This window comes from Puma concolor, chromosome E1 (assembly GCF_028749965.1).
Source record: "Puma concolor isolate L17-30 chromosome E1, mPumCon1.1.hap2, whole genome shotgun sequence".
Taxonomy (NCBI): domain Eukaryota; kingdom Metazoa; phylum Chordata; class Mammalia; order Carnivora; family Felidae; genus Puma; species Puma concolor.
In genome coordinates, this window is record NC_141680.1 from 29,749,754 (window position 1) to 29,768,163 (window position 18,410).

The following is an 18,410-nucleotide window of genomic DNA, read 5'->3' on the forward strand; positions in this document are numbered from 1 at the left end:
GACTACAGGTATAATCTCTGCTAGTGACAGTGTTTTATGTTTTCTCCTAGACCTTGATTTTTGCCCCCAAATAATTTTACTAAAGTAATGTTATGCAAGTGAAAAGCATTATACAGAAAGACTCCATCTGAATAGTAACACTCCTTTGATCCACCCTTGCACACTCTGCCCCCATTCCTCTCCCCAGAGCATTACTTTTTTTTTTTATTTTTAAAGTAAGCTAGAGGTCCAACATGGGGTTTGAACTCAGGATCCCAAGATCAAGAGTCACATGCTCTACCTACTGAGCTAGGCGACTCCCAGAATACTACTTTTAAAACTTGTTTAGCTGTTTTTTATAGTCAACTACAATAAATGTTTGTGCTAGTGTTTATATGAAGGATTTGGCTGATCTTCCCCACCCTAGTACATTCCTTCCTCTATCCTGTCATTTATATTCCTGGAATAATCTTTTAACTTCTTTAGTCGGTTCCCTTGGTAGCTTTAAGTCATGTATCTTTATTATTTGTTAGGTCCTCAGTAAGAAAGACAAGGATATTAGCAAGACTTTGGGGTTTTAAAACAAAGTGTTATAATTTTTCCCCTTCCAATCATAAAAAGAAATTTATTAATAACATTTTTGTAAAAAAATAACATTTTTGTAGACTATGTACAGTCTACAGGAAGAAATGTGAGTGGTAGGAAAATGTGAAGTTTTTACCACTTGTAAATAGTATTGATTTTGAAATTTCATTTCCTTTTTATTTTATTTATTGAGATATAATTGACATACAATATTATATTAGTTTCAGGTGTACAGCATAATGATTGGACATTTGTATACACTGTGAAAAAGTTACAATAGTAAGTCTAGTTACCATCTGTCACCTTACAAAGTTAATACAATACTATTGACCAGATTCCCCATACTGTGTATTATATCCCCATGACTTCTTTATTATATAGCTGGAAGTTTGTACTTCTTAATCCCCTTCAGCCATTACACACCACCACCCCCCCCCCCGACAATCAACCATCAATCTGTTCTCTCTATTGATGAGTCTAACAAACATTTTGTTTTTATAGATGCTACATATAAATGAAATCATGTGGGATTTGTCTTTCTTTAACTTAAAACCTTCATTTTTTAAGTATTCATTGCTGGAGGGTGCCTGGGTGACTCAGTCAGTTAAGTATCCGACTTTAGCTCAGGTCATGATCTCACAGTTCGTGAGTTCGAGCCCCGCATCAGGCTCTGTGCCAACAGCTCAGAGCCTGGAGCCTGCTTCGGATTCTGTGTCTCCCTCTCTCTCTGCCCCTCCCCTGCTTGCACTCTGTCTCTCTCTCAAAAATAAACATTAAAAATATTTTTTTAAGTGTTCATTGCTGGTATGTAGAAATACAGTTGATTTTTGTGTATTAATCTTGTATCCTGTGACTTTGCTAAATTCAATTATGAATTTTAGTAGGTTTTTTTGGTGTAAATGCTTTAGGATTTTCAACATAAACTGTCATGTCATATGTGGATAGAAACTGTTTTCCTTCTTTCTTTCCAAACTAAGGCTTTTAATTTATTTTCCTTGCCTTAACCTCTAGCTGGAATAAAAGTGGCTAAAGTAATCATGCTTGTTTTTTCCTTATCTGGAAGAAAAATACTTTCACCATAAAGTGTATTAGCTGTAGAATTTTCATAGATACCATTTATCGGTCTAGTGGTACTTTGCTAAGTTTTTTGAAATCATAAATGGATATTGAATTTTGTTAACTACTTTTTCTGCAACTACTTCTTAATCTGTTGATATGATGAATTATATGGCTTGATTTTCTAATGTTAAACCAACTTTGCATTCCTGGGATAAACCCTACTTGATCATGATGTGCTATTACTCTTTTTGTTTATTGCTGGATTTGGTTTGCAGTTTTAAAGGAATTAAAGTAATTTGTATCTATGTCCATGAGGGATAATATTCTGTACTTTTCTTACATGGTCTTCATCTGGTTTAGGTATCAGAGTAATGCTGCTTCATAAAATAAGTTGGCTCCATCCCTTGGGTGCACCATTGAAGGTCCTTGGTGTCACATGGGGCAGAAAAAGGCAAAAGTGGTTGGGTTCCCACTCTGGCCAAATGGTGTTGGATGAATGTGAGCAGCTCTCCTCCCAAGTCCGGGTATTTGTGCCAACGAGTATATGGTGAAAAGCTGTGGCAAAGATGGCTTTCATATTTGTGTGTGGCTCCACTCCTTCCTATCATCCACATCAACAAGATGTTGTCCTGCACTGAGGCTGAGGGGTGTCTTCAGAAAGCTGCAGGGCACATTGGTCCACGTTGGCCAAATTAGCATGTCCATCCACACCAAACTGCAGAACAAGAATCATGTGGTAGAGGTCCTATGCAGGGTTGAGTTCAAGTTCCTTGGCTGACAGAACATCTACATCTCCAAGAAGTAGTACTTTACCAAGGTTAATGTGGGTGAATTTGAAGACATTATGGCTGAAAGGCAGCTCATCTCTGGTGGCTGTGGGATCAGATATATCCCTAATTGTGTCCCCCTGGATAAATGTCAGGCCCTGCACTCATGAGGGTTTCAGTGCTGCCCCTCCTTACTCATACCCACCAATAAAACCTACTTCTTGTCCAAAAAAATTGGGGGGGGGGGGGGTAGGTAAGGAGGTAGGAAATGTTTCCTTCTCTTCTGTTTTCTCAGATTAGTTTTGTGCAGAAGAGTGACATGATTGAATTTAGGCTTTAGCAGGATACTTGGCTACTGTGTTAATAGACTGGGAGTGGTGAAAGGATGGAAGAAGAGAGATTACTTAGAATGTCACTGCACTCTTCTAGGCAGGAAATGAGAATGGCTTGTACCAAAGTGGTAGCACTGGAGGTGGTGAGAAGGGGTCAGATTCTGAACATATTTTTAAAGGAAAAATGATAAAGACTTGCTGTGAATTGAATGTGTTATATAAGAGGAAAGAAAGGAGAAAAATATGACCCCTAAGTTTTATCTGTACCTTTAATTTTTTTTTCACCTATTAAATGTAGAATCCAGGAGGCTGTACCTCCTGCTCCTCCTCTCCATCATTCTTATTCACAGATGGGGAGGCCAGGGTATCAACATCTCAAGGTACTTAAAATCATGTGGGAAAGGATGGTCTCTTTCTTTACATTGTAAAAAAACTTTTTTGCGTGAAAAACTTCTAATGTAAATTAAAATAGATTAATAATAATAGTATTCTCCTATTTAGCAACACTAAGTTAAGCTTCAGCAATGAACAACTCAAGGCCAATCTTGTTTTATCTATACCTCTACACTTTAAACCTCCAAACCTATCTTGAAATAAACCCATACATCATGGTGTTTCAGGCATGATTATTTCAGTATGTATCTCTAAATATAATGGCTGTACTTTTTCTTGACATTTTTAGCTACTTTATTGAAGTATGATATAAAATAACATTCAACCATTATTTGGTTTAATGATTAGTATTTTATACAGTTGTCAAACCATTACCACAATCCAGTTTTAGCACATTTTTATGACCCTCCCCACCCAAATTCTCCTGTGCCCATTTGCAGTTGCCCTGGTTCCCATGCCCCAACCCTAGCCATGGGCAACAATGGATCTATCTCTTATAGATTTGCCTTATCTAGAAATTTCATATAAAATGGAATCACATAGTGTATAGTGTGTCTGACTTCTTTCATGTAGCATAATGTTTTTGAGTTCATTCATACTGATAAATTTATCATTATTTTATTCCTTTTTATTGCTAAATAGTATTCTGTTGTTCTGCTTATTTTTCTATTCTGTATTTTTATCAAGCAGGTAAGCCTGTACCACCTAATTTGTGGCACTGGAATGCTAACTTTATTTGTTGTTTTTCCTGATTTTATCTCTTGTGAAAAAGGAGGTTTAAGATTTATTTCTGGCTGGTTTGTTTTTCTCTAGGTCAGTTTGAATTCTGGACTCTTGAGGCTGTTAAAATAACCAGGTATATTACTCTTTTTTTTTTTTTTTTTAATGTTTATTTGTTTTTGAAAGAGAGACAGAGCATGAGCAGAGGAGGGGCAGAGAGAGAGGGAGACACAATCCGAAGCAGGCTCCAGACTCTGAGCTGTCAGCACAGATCCCAACATGGGGCTCAAACCCCCAAACTGTGAGATCATGACCTGAGCTGAAGTCAGACGCTTAACTGACTGAGCCACCCAGGCACCCTGTCGGCTTTTTTGTTTATTTATTTACTTCTGAGAGAGAGGGAGAGCATGACCAGGGGAGAGGCGCTGAGAGAGAGAGAGAGAGAGAGAGAGAGAGAGAGAGAGAGAGAATCCCAAGCAGGCTCCCTGCTGTCAGCATAGAGCCAATCCCATGAACCATGAGATCTTGACCTAAGCCAAAACCCGAGTCAGACCTCAAACAACCCAGCCACACAGTTACCCCGAGCATCCAACTCTTGATTTTGGCTCAGGTCATGATCCCAAGGTCGTGGGATCGAACCCCGCGATGGGCTCGCGTCAGGCTTGTATCAGGCTCTGTGCTGAGCATGGAGCCTGCTTGGGATTCTCTTTCTCTCTCTCTCTCCCTCTGCCCCTGTCCCCCACTTGAACTCTCTCTCTCTCTCTCTAAAAAGAAAAAATAAAAAACATTTTTTCCACCTACATGTTTTTTCCCAACCTGTATATTCAATTTTTTATTTCTACAATCATATATTTAAGATCTTTATTTGTTTTTCTTTTCTATCCATATACTTTCTTGTACTTGTTTTTCAGGTGCAAGGTGTTTTAGCTGAGGATTTTTTTTTTTAATTTTTGTTAATGTTTATTTATTTTGAGGGAGAGAGAGACAGAGTGCAAACTGGGGAGGGGCAGAGAGAGAGGGAGATACAGAATCTGAAGAATGCTCCAGACTCCGTGCTGTCAGCACAGAGCCCCATGTGGGTTCAAAATCACAAGCTGCGAGATCATGACCTGAGCAGAAGTTGGACGCTTAACCGACTGAGCCACCCGGGTGTCCCAGCTCTCTAATGATAGTTTTTATTTTCATTTTTAGTTTTCTTCCCTTTGCATAATCTGCCTTCTCCAAACTGTCTTCTTGTGGTTGGTTTGTTTAGCTTCTTTCATGTTAGAGGCTTTTGTCTGACCAGATGTCTGGTCATCCTTGGTGGTTCAGTGTTCCTTGATTATTTATAAATGTTCAATGTACCATCTCTACCCATTACCCAGAATTATTTACAGTGGTGAAAAATTGAACCAACCTAAGTGTCCAGCATTAGGGGAATGATTATATAAATTATGGGCCATCCATAAGATGGATTGTCATGCCGAAATTTAAAAAAAATTTTTTAAGTTTATTCACTTTTGGGAAAAGTTTTCAATTAGCAATAATCGCGCCTCGGATAAACCTCATTGGCTACGATACTGCCACTGTGCAAAGCTTAAGTTTATTCATTTTTGAGAGAGAGACAGTGTGAGTGGGAGGGGGGCAGAGAGAGAGGGAGACACAGAGTCCGAAGCAGGCTCCAGGCTCTGTTGAGCTGTCAGCACAGAGCCCGACACGGGGCTTGAACTTGGGAATGGTGAGATCATGACCTAGGCTGAAGTCAGGTGCTTAACCAGCTGAGCCAGCCAGGTGCCCCAGAAATTTAAAATTACATTAACAAGTAGGGAGTTAATTGGAAGCACTTAGGGCCAAGGCAAGGGCTTCCCTGTAGAGTAATCTGCATAGGCCCTTGTAGCAGAGAAAGCCCATGGCTGACATCTTTGGGACTTTGTTTTAGGGTGTTCACATTTTTCAGAGGAAATTTCCAGTATCCTAGAAGGTAAAGGTTTGTTGCCAGTGTCCTGGAAATCAAATGGAAGTTGAGAGGGAGGTCTCAGCATTCAGCCTTTGGAATGTATATGTACATTTTCTTTTCAGTAAAAGTTTGAGTTTTCATCTGAGCTTCTCCAGAGAGCTCCAGAGATGCAGAAATTTAAAGTCCTGCTTCCTGTATATTTTTAATGAGAATGAAGTTAGTTAGTAAAATAATGTATGCATTAATTATATGTTATAATTATATGTTGTATTGTCTTCACTATTTTGTTTTTTTAATTTTTTAAAGTTTGTTTCTTTTGAGAGAGAGAACACACACAGCCCAATTCAGGGCTTGAACTCAGGTACCATGATATCAGTACCTGAGCCGACATCCAGAGTCAGCCTAATCGATGCTTAACTGACTGAGCCACCCAGGTGCCCCTGTCTTGACTATTTGAAAAAAAACAAACAAAAACCCTGCTCTAGAGACCCAGAGTCTAGTGAGTAAGGGAATTGAATGCCAGGCAGAGAGAAAGTAAAGAAGCAATATAGGCACAGGCTAAACTGCTCTCAAGGAAAGCAGTCCGTCCTTAGGGGGCTAGGTGTTAACAGACCATGGGCAGGAGTAGGAGACAAAGCTTGGAGCCTGAGCTGGGTGGGAGAGCTGGCTCAATAGTTCTTCCCCCTTCTGTACAAACTGAGGAACAGATTCAGAGGCTAAAAGCTTATCTAGAATTGTGCAGTGTGTACGCTGAATTGCATTCAAGATCTTGGATGCCAAAACCCTCACTCTGCAATACACCCTGCCAGCATGTAGCCGCGACATTCTCCACTCCTTGCTCTTCCACCTCCTGGAATAGGAGAAAATGGTATGGAGCATTGATATCCCTAGAAACCCTGAAGCTAAACTGGCTTGCGGCTAAAGGCTCATTTGTGTTGGTTTGCTGAAGGGTACTTCACACAGGGAGATCTGAAGACCAGCTACACCAAAATTCAGGAGAGGGATGGATGGATTTTTGTCAAGAAAATAGCCTGTAGACATCAGTTAGGTTGGGGCAAATAGGAGGAGGAGCTGGTCTGAAGAGGCAGCCTCAAGGGGACTCACTCAGGTGTAGGCTTAACCCGCCCAGGGTGTATGACGTTATAGTTGGAAGTGGAGTATGTAGACTCAAGACTCAGAGCATTTTGGAACTGTGTTTTCTGGAGAGATGTGCATGATTATTTGCCGTTACCAATTAAGGTACGTAGTAAGAAAATCAGGCTTTGAGTGTCGCTATATAGATAAAAGCCAATTAGAGTCGTTTCAGGAGTGACCCCAACCTCAAAGTGGTGTGCGCAGCAGTGGGTATCACTGTGGTCACTTCCATCTCATACTTACCTAACAGGGGAAATAACCATGGTTACAAAGGTAGCTGCTCAGGGTGAGGTTTATCCATTGTACTCTAGGTGTGCTGCTGGTCCCTGTGATTTCCCCAAATGTGGGAAGCTAAGCTGCATGACTTCTGGTAGTGGGGAACTGTGTTCTGGTTTCCCCTATGTGGTTGTGTCCCAAGAACAGTTACTATAGTTGTTTTTTGGTGGTGCGTTACTAAGGCATTTTGGAGGAGATTGGCCTGAAATTCTTGCTACTAAGATTGCTCTGTTTTAGCCTATTCAGTTGGTAATGCTTTTTGGTGGTAGTGAATTGCTTATGTTTGGGTAAGTTAATTCTATAATTACTAAGCTTGTTTCTTTATACCATGTTAAACTTGTTTTATATCCTATTGGACAGCACTGCTACCCTTACCTAAAAAGTTCCCACATTCAGCTTTCTTTTGTGAAAGCTGCGGGGTGTGGGTACGGGGCGGGCCTAGAGTTCTAGAGAGTGAGCCAGTGTGGAGCCTCTCCCCTGCTTGCTCAAGGACGCGTGCATGCGCGTGTGCTCTCTCTCTCTCTCTCTCTCTCTCAAGATAAATGAAGTTTAAAAATAGATGTTAAAAAGAAAAAGAGCTACCTGGGATCCACAGAAGCCACTATTGAATTCAGGGTTGGTTTAAACATTTAGGTACTGTAGGCAGGGTGCCTAAAACAGTTTTAAAATCAAAGAAAAAAGGTGAATTTTTTTTTTAATTTTTTTTTCAACGTTTATTTATTTTTTTGGGACAGAGAGAGACATAGCATGAACGGGGGAGGGGCAGAGAGAGAGGGAGACACAGAATCGGAAACAGGCTCCAGGCTCCGAGCCATCAGCCCAGAGCCTGACGCGGGGCTCGAACTCACGGACCGCAAGATCGTGACCTGGCTGAAGTCGGACGCTTAACCGACTGCGCCACCCAGGCGCCCCCCAAAAAATGGTGAATTTTTAGGTGGAAGAAAATGTCATATATGGGAATGCTTGGCTGGCTCAGTTGGTAGAGCATGCAACTTTTGCTCTCAGGTTCATTATGAGTTCGAGCCCATGTTGGGGGTAGAGGTTACTTTCAAAAAAAAGAAAAGAAATGTCATGTATAATAATATATTTATCTTCTTATAAATGCAGTCACATAATTTTAATGTGTATGGTTTTTTTAATGGAGGAAGGGTCCATGAAGGCAAAAGTGTGTAGGGCCCTTTAAAATCATAACATGGTCCTGATTGAAGCTGATTCTTACTTTCATTAGTTCTCACCACTTTTCATATAGTTCTGGCAGGCAGGTCTATTTTCCTTACAGGTTGTGATCTTATTATTGAAGGCAGAATCTATCTCTGCATTGTTTCTTTTAGTATCTCTAGTGCTTAGTCTGGTAGCTGGCACCTTAAAAGTTTAGGTGGCTTGGGGTGCCTGGGTGGCTCGGTAGGTTGAATGTCCGACTTCAGCTCAGGTCATGATCTTATGGTTCGTGGGTTCGAGCCCCATATTGGGCTTTGTGCTGGCAGCATGGAGCGTGCTTGGGATTCTGTGTCTCCTTCTCTGTCACTGCCCCTCTCCCACTCGTGCGCAGGTGCTCGCTCTCTGTCTCTCTCTCTCAAAAATAAATATTTTTTAAAAAGCTTAGGTAGCTGTGAGAAGTGTGTACTACATACATTTAAGTAATGACTTGAGAACAGTTTTTCATTTTGCTTAATCATTAGCAGTACTGATAGAAATTCAAGAATACTTTGTGAATACTGAAGATAACTAGAGTAGACGGTGTGGCCCTCGGAATAGCAAAAAGTCTCTGAGTACTTATGAAGTCAAATCTGTGGGGGACACAAATAGTCCTAGAGGCCTCAGGGCTATAGCTAGCCTGGCATTCATGGATACCATGGAAACAGCCGAAGTTTTACCTTCCTTCTGTGAAATCAAATCTCCCGGAATGAAATTAGGAAGGTAGTTCAATAATGAAATGATACTTTATATAACTGAAGTGGGCTGGGTCACACTTTGTAGATGAAGTTATCTAGCAAATGTCTAACTAGCGTGACTGAAGCCAGGGCCGATGTGTGAATGGGATCAGCTACCTGCAACCCAGGGTAGAGTGGCTGTAGAGTGTTACTCATGCTTTCCTGGTAGTGGATTAGATTCCGTTTGTTTGTGCTGTGGGCAACTTCTTGACAGTTACACCTGCTTTATAAACTTACATAACAAAACTCAGCTTTTAAAAACTGAATATACATGCCACCCTCATTATATTTCTACATATCACTCCTTCTCTGGTCCCATGAGTCTAAGGAATGGATGGAGATTGAGAGATGGAGATGAGACTCACAGACTGAGGGGCTTGTCAATTGGAACAGAACATCTGAATTGGCAGGGAAGCCATGATCTAGGAACTCTCCAAATACTCACTGTACTGAGGGAGGGGCTGTGTTTCTCCATCTTGGCTTATTTGGGGCCTTTGATTTTGTTGGTCATTGTAGTTGGTTGTTTTATTCTCTATGTATATACAAATTATTATTGATAATTATCATTGTTTCTAGAAGGTATATTCAAGCACTGATACCTAAAATATGGTTAAATCACAATTTCAACCTAAGACTATTTGATGTTAAACCCAGTATTTAAAACTCTTTATTTTTTAAAAAAAAATTTAATGTTTATTTATTTTTGAGACAGAGAGAGAGAGAGAGAGCATGAGTGGGAGAGGGGCAGAGAGAGAGAGAGAGTCAGACACAGAATCTGAAGCAGGCTCCAGGCTCTGAGCTGTCAGCACAGAGCCAGACGTGGGGCCCGAACCCATGAACTGTGAGATCATGACCGATGCTTAACAGACTGAGCCACCCAGGCACTCTGCGTTCAAAACTCTTTAAATACTATGCAATACTCCTGCAGTGATTCAACTAGGATTTGGTGGTCCCCATATTTTTTTTAAGTTAATTTATTTGTTTATTTTGAGAGAGAGTGAGAGTGCATGGGAGGGACAGAGAGAGAGGTGGGGGGAGAGAGAACCCCAAGCAGGCTCCACACAGCTCGGAGCCCAATGCCGGGCTCAAACCCACAAACCACAAGATCATGACCTGAGCCAAAATCATGACCTGATGCTTAATGGACTGAGCCACCCAGGCACCCCTGGTATTTCCTTATTATTCATAATCTCCTTATTATGAAGAAAAAACAGTCTAACAATATTATTGAAATTCTGTAACCTGTATTTCACAACTAATAAAATTTATGTCTTTTGCATTTCCTTTCAGTAATTTTCATTAAGGATACACATTTTTACAAAATTGTGGTCATGGTATACATACCATTTCATATTCTGTTTCCTCCTAACCTTTTATATAATTTTTTCATGTTGTTAATTGTTATTATTTACTATTACATTTTTTTAATATTTCCCCTATTGTTTTGATGTCAAAGGTTTTTGGGCTACTTTGGTTTTTGCAATGGTAAATAAATCTATGATGAATACCTTTGTACATAGGACATTGTCTTTCTCTAGAATTACTTCCTTCAGGTAAATTAAAAGAAATTTCTGGGTCAAAAAGTATGAGCATTTTTTGGCATGAGATGTATATAATTAGGGTTATTTATTTATTTATTTATTTATTTTGCTGTAAGTAATATTACAGTCATGTCACAGAATATTTAGGGGAAAAAATATTAGTCCATAGTTCTTTGATGACACTAATAACATAATTATATTAGTTTGCATTTTGGTGTATTTCCCTTAAGTCTCTTAAAGTTAGAAATAGCTTTAGAAATAGCTTTTTTTTTTTTTTTTTTTGAGAGAGAGACAGAGGAGAGAGAATCCCAAGCAGACTCTGCACTGTTAGCATGAAGCCCAACAAGGGGACTTGAACTCACAAACAGTGAGATTATGACCTGAGCCAAAATCAAGACTCAGATGCTTAACTGACTGAGCCACCCAGGTGTCCCAGAAATAGTTTTAATCATATTATATATTCAATTTCGTATGCTGCTTTTATGGCATGCAACATTATATAATTTAGGCTTTCTTCTCATTCTTAACAAACTTGAAGTTAGTTTTATAATTAGCTATGAACCCTGAAATTAGAGATCTAGACTTTGAAAGATAAAAGAAAAGTTGTTTCTAAAGAACTTGAAAATATTTATCACATGTCACCTCTTCTCCCCACACCCACCCCCAATAATTTAAGGCACTTCTTAAGATGACTGTAAAATAACAGGGAAAAAAACTATTAAAAATTACCCCAAGGGGTACGCCTGGCTGGCTCAGTTGGTAGCATATGTGACTCTTGATCTCAGGGTCGTGTTTTTGAGCTCCACTTTGGGTATGCAGTATACGTAAAAATTTATTTAATTAAATAAGTAAACAAATAAAATTAAAATTACCTCAAAAATCATCATTAATTACTTACAAAGATATATCTACAATGCTGTTCATATATATATGAACAGTGGCAATAAACTAGAAGCAATAGAATACTGATTATACAGTTATCTGTGACCCAGTATATACAGCAAAAGGAATGGAAAACATAAAGCAGCACATGAAGTATAATCCTATTAAAATATATATTTATATTGAAATTAACCATGTTTAATATCAAAGTGTTAACAGTAATAATTTTGTAGTGTAATTGTGGGTTTTTAAAATTTAATGTTTATTTTTGAGAGAGAGAGAGACAGAGTGCAAGTGGGGGAGGGTCGGAGAGAGAGGGAGACAGAATCTGAAGCAGCTTCCAGGCTCTCAGCTGTCAGCACAGAGCCCCAAACGGGGCTCAAACTCATAAACCACGAGATCATGACCTGATCTGATCATGACCTGATCTGACCTGACCTGATCTGATCTGACCTGATCGGTTTGGACGCCTAACTGACTGAGCCAGCCTTTTTTTTTTTTTTTTCTCCTCCTCCAGCATCTAAATAGACTTTTTTCTTTTATTTGGACAGAAAAGAAAATTCATCAGCTTTCATTATAGTCTCCCTAAGTGTTGGAAACACATTAAACTCACCAATAGTGGACATTGTAGAAAAGCATCACAAATTAAAAATATATTTCTCCATGTGGTAAAAGTACTTTCAATCCAATTAAAGGACACGGCGAAGGTATTTTGAAACACAGTTTTAAAATTTGGCCTACAATCCGTGGCATCGAATTCAAACCATAGGGCAAGGGGGATCATCACGAACGCAGGCTACAGGAATGGCATGGAGTTCAGGAGCATGCTGCCAGCAACACGTTTAATTAACTGAGTGTGAACAAGGAAAAAAGTCCCAAAGCCTGAGTAGAATAGATTTTGCATTTCTAAAAAAAAAAAAAAAAAAAAGGGGGGGCTATGTAAACCAGGCTGGAGGGGGATCATGTAACTCCAGGAATCACTCATTTCTTGTCTGTGGGAGATGGTCAGACCAGTGGACCACCCTGGTAGAGGTCTCCCCTGGAGACACGCAGACCTGGGCTAAGAAGGAGCCCCAGATGTCATGGGAAATAATGGAGCCCTTGCTCCCTGTGGTTTAATTTTTTAAAAACACTTTTCTGCCTTTGGGGTGCCTGGGTGGCTCAGTCAATTAAGTGTCTGACTCTTTATTTTGGCTCAGGTCATGATCTCACGGTTCCTGAGATCACAACCCTCATCCGGCTCTGCGCAGACAGCGCAGGGCCTACTTGGGATTCTCTCCGTCTCTTTGCCCTTTGCCTGTTCAAGCAGTCTGTCTGTCTCTCTCTCTGCCTCTAAATAAGTAAATAAATAAATAAAATTTAATAACACTTTTCTGCCTTTTCCAAATTATCTACAAGGGACATTTATCACAATTGTAATAGTTTAAAATACCCTCAGGGTGCCTGGGTGGCTCAGTTGGTTAAGCATCTGACTTCGGCTCAGGTCATGGTCTTGCGGTTTGTAAGGTCAAGCCCTGTATCGGGCTCTGTGCTGACAGCTCAGAGAATTGGATTCTGTGTCTGCCTCTCCCCCACTCACGCTCTGTCTCTCTCTCAAAAATAAATAAACATTAAAAGAAATTTTTTTTAATGCCCTCAAAAATTTTAAACAAAGGAAAGCTTTTTACTTATTTTTTTTAATGTTTGTTTTTGAGCAAGTGCTTGTGCCTGTGCACAAGACGGGGAGGGGGAGAGAGAAAGGGAGACAGAGAATTCCAAGCAGGCTCCCACAGTCAGAGCAGAGCCCCATGCAGGGCTCAGACTGTCAGATCATGACCTGAGCCGAAATCAAGAGTTGGCTGCTTAATGAACTGAGCCACCCAGGTGCCCCAAAGCAAAGCTGTTTTAAAAAAAAATCACACGTACTGGGGTTCCTGGCTAGCTCAGTTGGTAGAGCATGCAACTGTTGCTTTCGGAGTTGTGAATTCAAGTTGCACGTTGGGCATAGAGACTACTTAAAAAAAAATGAAGGGTAGCAGAATATGCCACCCCCAAATATGCCCACCTTGGCATAAGGATTCTTTTGAGCTAAAAGCACTTGAAAAACAGCATATAAGAAGAGGGTCTTGACCTACCCTTTTCTTCCTGAGATCAGGAAATAAAACTCCCATGTAAAAGATGTCTTCCCTATACCAGGGGATAAGAAATGTTCTCAGAAAAGGGGAGTCAGACCTGAGAGAATTTTGTACAAACCTTGTTAAAAAGAATTCGTGTCTATCTATAACCTCCTCATTTATGTTACTTTTGCACAATTGCCTCTCCTTGTTCAATCTAATATGAAAGCATTTAGTTTTGCCATTTCTTTATTTCCTTATAAGAACTTCTGTGTCAGGTAAATTTCTGTTAAATTTCTAATGCCTTAATCCTGCTGACCTGTCTATGCCAATCTAATTCTCAGGCCCAGCCAGAGACGCTAACAGGGCAGAGGTAAAGTTTTGCCTCTCTACACCATGAAAGCCTTCAATACTACAGTTGTTGCAAACACGATGGTTTTGCCCAGAGCACCTGGTCAGCAGGGGCAGAAAGGATAACCTAATGTGCTATTTATTTTTGTTCTCTAAAAAGAAGGAGGCACACTTGGTTTGTTATCAAATCCAGGCTGGTTGCTTTTTCTCTTTGTGTGGAAAATTGCAGGCTCAAATCATGGCGAAGCCATCTTTGGGTCCCCAACTACACAGGGCACCTAACCCTGGAATGTGGCCGGGGTGGAGGTGGAGAGGCTTGAGGCTGCATTTCACATGTATTCTCTTATTCCGTCCTCACAGAAACCTTGTGAGGTAAAGGTAGGCAGGCAGTATTATTTCTTTACAATTTTGGGAAATGGAGGCTGAGGGAGACTGGGAGTATGACCTAGGCCCTCAGTGGAACAGCAATTCAGACCAGCGTAACAGACCGTGCTATTTTCCCTCCCGGTGGCAAGTCACTGCCTCCCAAACTGCTCTGTCCTGCAGCACAGAATTTAGACTCGTGACAGATGCAAGGCCGGAACCTTTGCGTACGCGGTTGGGAAGGCAAGGATTTTAAAATCTAACCAGCTACACCCGTGGGTGACAGTCTTTTGAATCGTTTCGAGGAATAGCTAAAATGAATTTTTCCGTTTCTCTAACAAGTGGAGTGACGTCAATAGTGACGACAAGTGACAAGAGGCGGGCATATGGAGATGAAGGGTGAGGTGACTGCGTGTTGGAGCTCATTTTTCACGAGGCAGAGTTTCCACTAAATATCCACTGGTGTGTTCTGGTCAGTGTCATGTGAATAATGCCATAGTTTCGAACCAAGGGCCTGAAGAACTTGGAATATAATTGACCATGACTGTATAGTGTGTTGAGGACGAGGGTGAAGTACCAGGCAAGTGTCAGAATTCATACTTACCTGGCAGGGGAGATACCATGATCATGAAGGTGGTTTTCCCAGGGCGAGGCTCACCCATTGCACTCCGGGTGTGCTGACCCCTGCGATTTCCCCAAATGTGGGAAACTCGACTGCATAATTTGTGGTAGTGGGGGACTGCGTTCGCGCTTTCCCCTGGCAAAAGTCCTAAAAGCAGAATTGTCATCTGGGCTATAGTTTCTCTTTCTTGCCTGCTGTGTATGGCTTGGTGGTGTGTGTTACATGTAAGTTTTAGGAGTATCTGGGTTAAGTCAGTAGTTTAGGTTTCCATTTCAGGTCATGATATTATGGAAATGACACGGTACAAAAAGATGCCTGAAATAAGTTTTATCCTGTTCATTCACGCATGCAAATTTCAGTGATTAGTGTTCTAGTGTTGGGATGTTAATTGTTCTGCAGAGGAACGTGGACAGCAAGGTTAAAGAGCTGGATAAAAGCTGTCTTACCTTGCTCCTGCAGTGCTGATTCCACACCTTGTATAGGCTTTAAGGTCCACTCCTTCCTAGAGACTATTTTTTGACAGTAAGCTCTGGTGGTTACTGGAAAAAAAGGAAGACTAGAAATACTAAGGGAATGAATGTCAATCCATGCTTCAGTTCTCAAGGGATGTATGTGTTCTGGAGTTTTAAGAAAAAATAATCCTGTGACACTGAAGTGGGTCTCAGGGTTTTTACTTATGTTTTATTTGAACTTATTATGTTAAGAATGTAGTCATGTATTTGTGTAAATGCAATTATATAAAAAATAACTTTAGAGAGATAAAAACCATTAAGATGACTATTATTAAGCGGCACCTGGTTGGCTCAGTGGGTTAAGCATTCAACTCTTGATCTCACCTCAGGTCTTTGTTGTTGTTGTTGTTTGTTTTGTTTTTAATGTTTTTTATTTATTCTTGAGAGAGAGAGAGCACGAACAGGGGAGAGGCAGAGAGAGGGAGACACAATCTAAAGCAGGCTTGGGGCTCTGAGCTGTCAGCACAGAGCCTGATGCAGGGCTCAAACCCATGAACCGTGAGATCGTAACCTGAGCCGGTCAGACGCTTAACCGACTGAGCCACCCAGGTGCCCCGAGCTCGGGTCTTGATCAGGGTCATGAGTTCAAGCCCCATGTTGGGCTCCCCAGTGTGGAGCCTACTTTAAAAAAAAAAAAAAAAAAAAGATGGCTACTAAAGAAAAGGAAAAAAAAACAAAACAAAACAGGAAATAACACCTATTGATGAGGATCTGGAAAAACCAGACCCCTTGTATAACTGTGGTGAGAATGTAAAATGGTATAGCCAGTATAGAAAACAGTTCCTCAGAAAATTAAACATAGAGTTACCACGTGATCTAGCCATCCCACTTCTTTGGTATATACCCAAAAGAATTGAAAACAGGGGTGCCTGGCTGGCTCAGAAGAGCATGCGACTTTTGATTTTGGGGTCATGAGTTTGAGCCCCACAGTGAGTGTAGAGATTACTAGAAAAATAAGTTTAGAGTTAAAAGAAAAAGAATTGAAAATGGGATTTGAAGAGAGATTTGTACACCCATGTTCATAGCAGCGTTATTTACAATAGCCAACAGTAGAATCGACCCAAATGTCCATTGATGGATAAATAAGCAAAACATTGTATATACACACAGTGGAATATTATTCACCCTTAAAAAGGAAAGAAATTCTTAGATAAGCTTCCTGTATGGTGAAAACCTACTGAATGTGTTAGCCTTCTTGGCTTTTTCTTTTGCTTTACCTCTTTTACACCCTCTATGTCTCTCCATACAAGAAACAGTTATGCCCCTGATGTGCATGTTGTCAACTCATGTAGTTGCGGATTCCCTCTCTAATCCACTGTCCATGGAGCATCAACATGATACCTCTTGTCTGGCCCCTGCTAGACCAAGCATTTGTGATGGCAGAGATCCAATTTTAGGTGTCTTACACAGTACCTGTCACGTTTGAGACACATGGTAGGTATACCACAAACTTGATTGTATATGATGGTCAGGTGTGGTTGCAACACATGGAAACTTATAATTTCTCTGCACGGATCTTATTGTGCATACTAACAGCTAACAACTACACAGAGCTAGCTTGGTGCCAGGCACATTTCTAAGCACTTTACACATATTAGCTCATTTAAACCTCTCAGCAACCCTCTGGTTATTATTATCTCCATTTACAGATGAAGAAGTTGAGGCCTATCAGGGTTAAATAATTTCTTCAAGGTTACAGTTAAGGAGGTGACAGGGCCAGGACCAGAGCTTCGGAGTCTGAACTGTGAACTTAACCCACTACAGTATACTCTCTACATCCCCACACAGTAACTGCATTTGTGTACTAACCTTTCAAAGTTAATAGGCTCTTAGTTAATGATACAACAAACATATATATTTCTAATTTTACTTCCTAGGAGTCATCACTTTTTAGTTCTGGGAATTAGTGCTAAATATATTGTTTTTCAATTTCACCAGTAATACTGAGAATAAAATTAATCTTGTAGGGTTTCAGTAATTGTTTCCCTAATCCTGTTAATTATAAATGAAAGTGGACAAAAAGTGAAAGAAATGTGAAAGAATCTAAGTTGCGTGCTTGCATTTCTGATTCAGTTAAAATAGCATGTTGCTTTCTTTTGAAACAGGATGTCTAGGGTTGTTCATCTTCCAGTCCCCTGTCCTGTTCAACTTGGTTCCTTAAGAAATGACTCCTTGGAAGCTCAGCTTCATGAGTATGTCAAACAAGGGAACTATGTGAAAGTGAAGAAGATTCTTAAGAAAGGTAAGCACTGTACTGAAATTGCAGCACATTTCTCTCTCTCTCTCTCTTTTTTTTTTTTTTTTTTTTTTTTTTTTGTTTATTTTTGAGAGAGACAGCAGGAGCTGGGGGAAAGGTAGAGAAAGAGAGGGACAGAGGATCTGAAGGGGTCTCTGCGCTGATAGCAGAGTCTGATCGGAGCTCAAATTCACAGTGAGATCATGATCTGAGCCAAAGTTGGATGCTTAACCGACTGAGCCACCCAGGTGCCTTGGTCCACATTTCTGAACAGTGTTGGAAGGAAAATCATAAAACTCGGAGTTCTTGGAGAAATAGAAAGTTAAATTTAGAGATGAGATGTTCTCTACCAGTGCAATCATATTGCTCAGTAGAGGTTTCAAATTGTTTTTGGAGACTGTTTTGTTTTGTACTAGGGAACCATAAGTCTTCCAACTATTAGACTCCTAAGATTTCTCCTCAGGCCCCAGCCACCCACTTTTTTTTTTTTCAATAAAGTTTGTTTGTTTATTTATTTATTTTGTATTTTTTAAGCTATTGCCACACACAACACACCCACTTTTAATTCTACCTGATTAACTTTTCTTCTTCTTAAAAAAAATTTTTTTTTAACGTTTATTTATTTTTTTGAGGGACAGAGAGACAGAGTACGAGTGGGGGAGAGGCAGAGAGAAAGGGAGACACAGAATCAGAAGTGG

The 18,410-nt window shown here is 40.2% G+C and overlaps 1 protein-coding gene, 2 non-coding genes and 2 pseudogenes across 8 annotated transcripts in view; 4 read left to right on the forward strand and 1 right to left on the reverse strand.

The window, feature by feature from the left end:
• The window catches only part of TEX14 (testis expressed 14, intercellular bridge forming factor), a 115,092-nt gene that overhangs the window by 12,244 nt on the left and 84,438 nt on the right, over positions 1–18,410 (forward strand). For all 6 annotated transcript variants that reach the window (XR_015244042.1, XM_086686848.1, XM_086686847.1 and 3 more), the window contains exon 2: positions 17,582–17,718. Coding sequence is in view for 5 of the 6 variants with exons in the window: in XM_086686848.1 (XP_086542974.1) it covers positions 17,583–17,718 (136 nt within the window). In the remaining variant the exon portion in view is untranslated. The remainder of the gene's footprint in view (positions 1–17,581; positions 17,719–18,410) is intronic.
• On the forward strand, positions 2,060–2,560 carry LOC112853802 (large ribosomal subunit protein uL16-like; annotated as a pseudogene).
• On the reverse strand, positions 5,285–5,412 carry LOC112855710 (U4 spliceosomal RNA; annotated as a pseudogene).
• Positions 7,141–7,305, forward strand: LOC112855955 (U1 spliceosomal RNA). The gene has a single exon (XR_003223070.2). It is a non-coding gene; the product is annotated as a U1 spliceosomal RNA (small nuclear RNA).
• Positions 14,939–15,102, forward strand: LOC112855795 (U1 spliceosomal RNA). Its single transcript, XR_003223052.1, has one exon. It is a non-coding gene; the product is annotated as a U1 spliceosomal RNA (small nuclear RNA).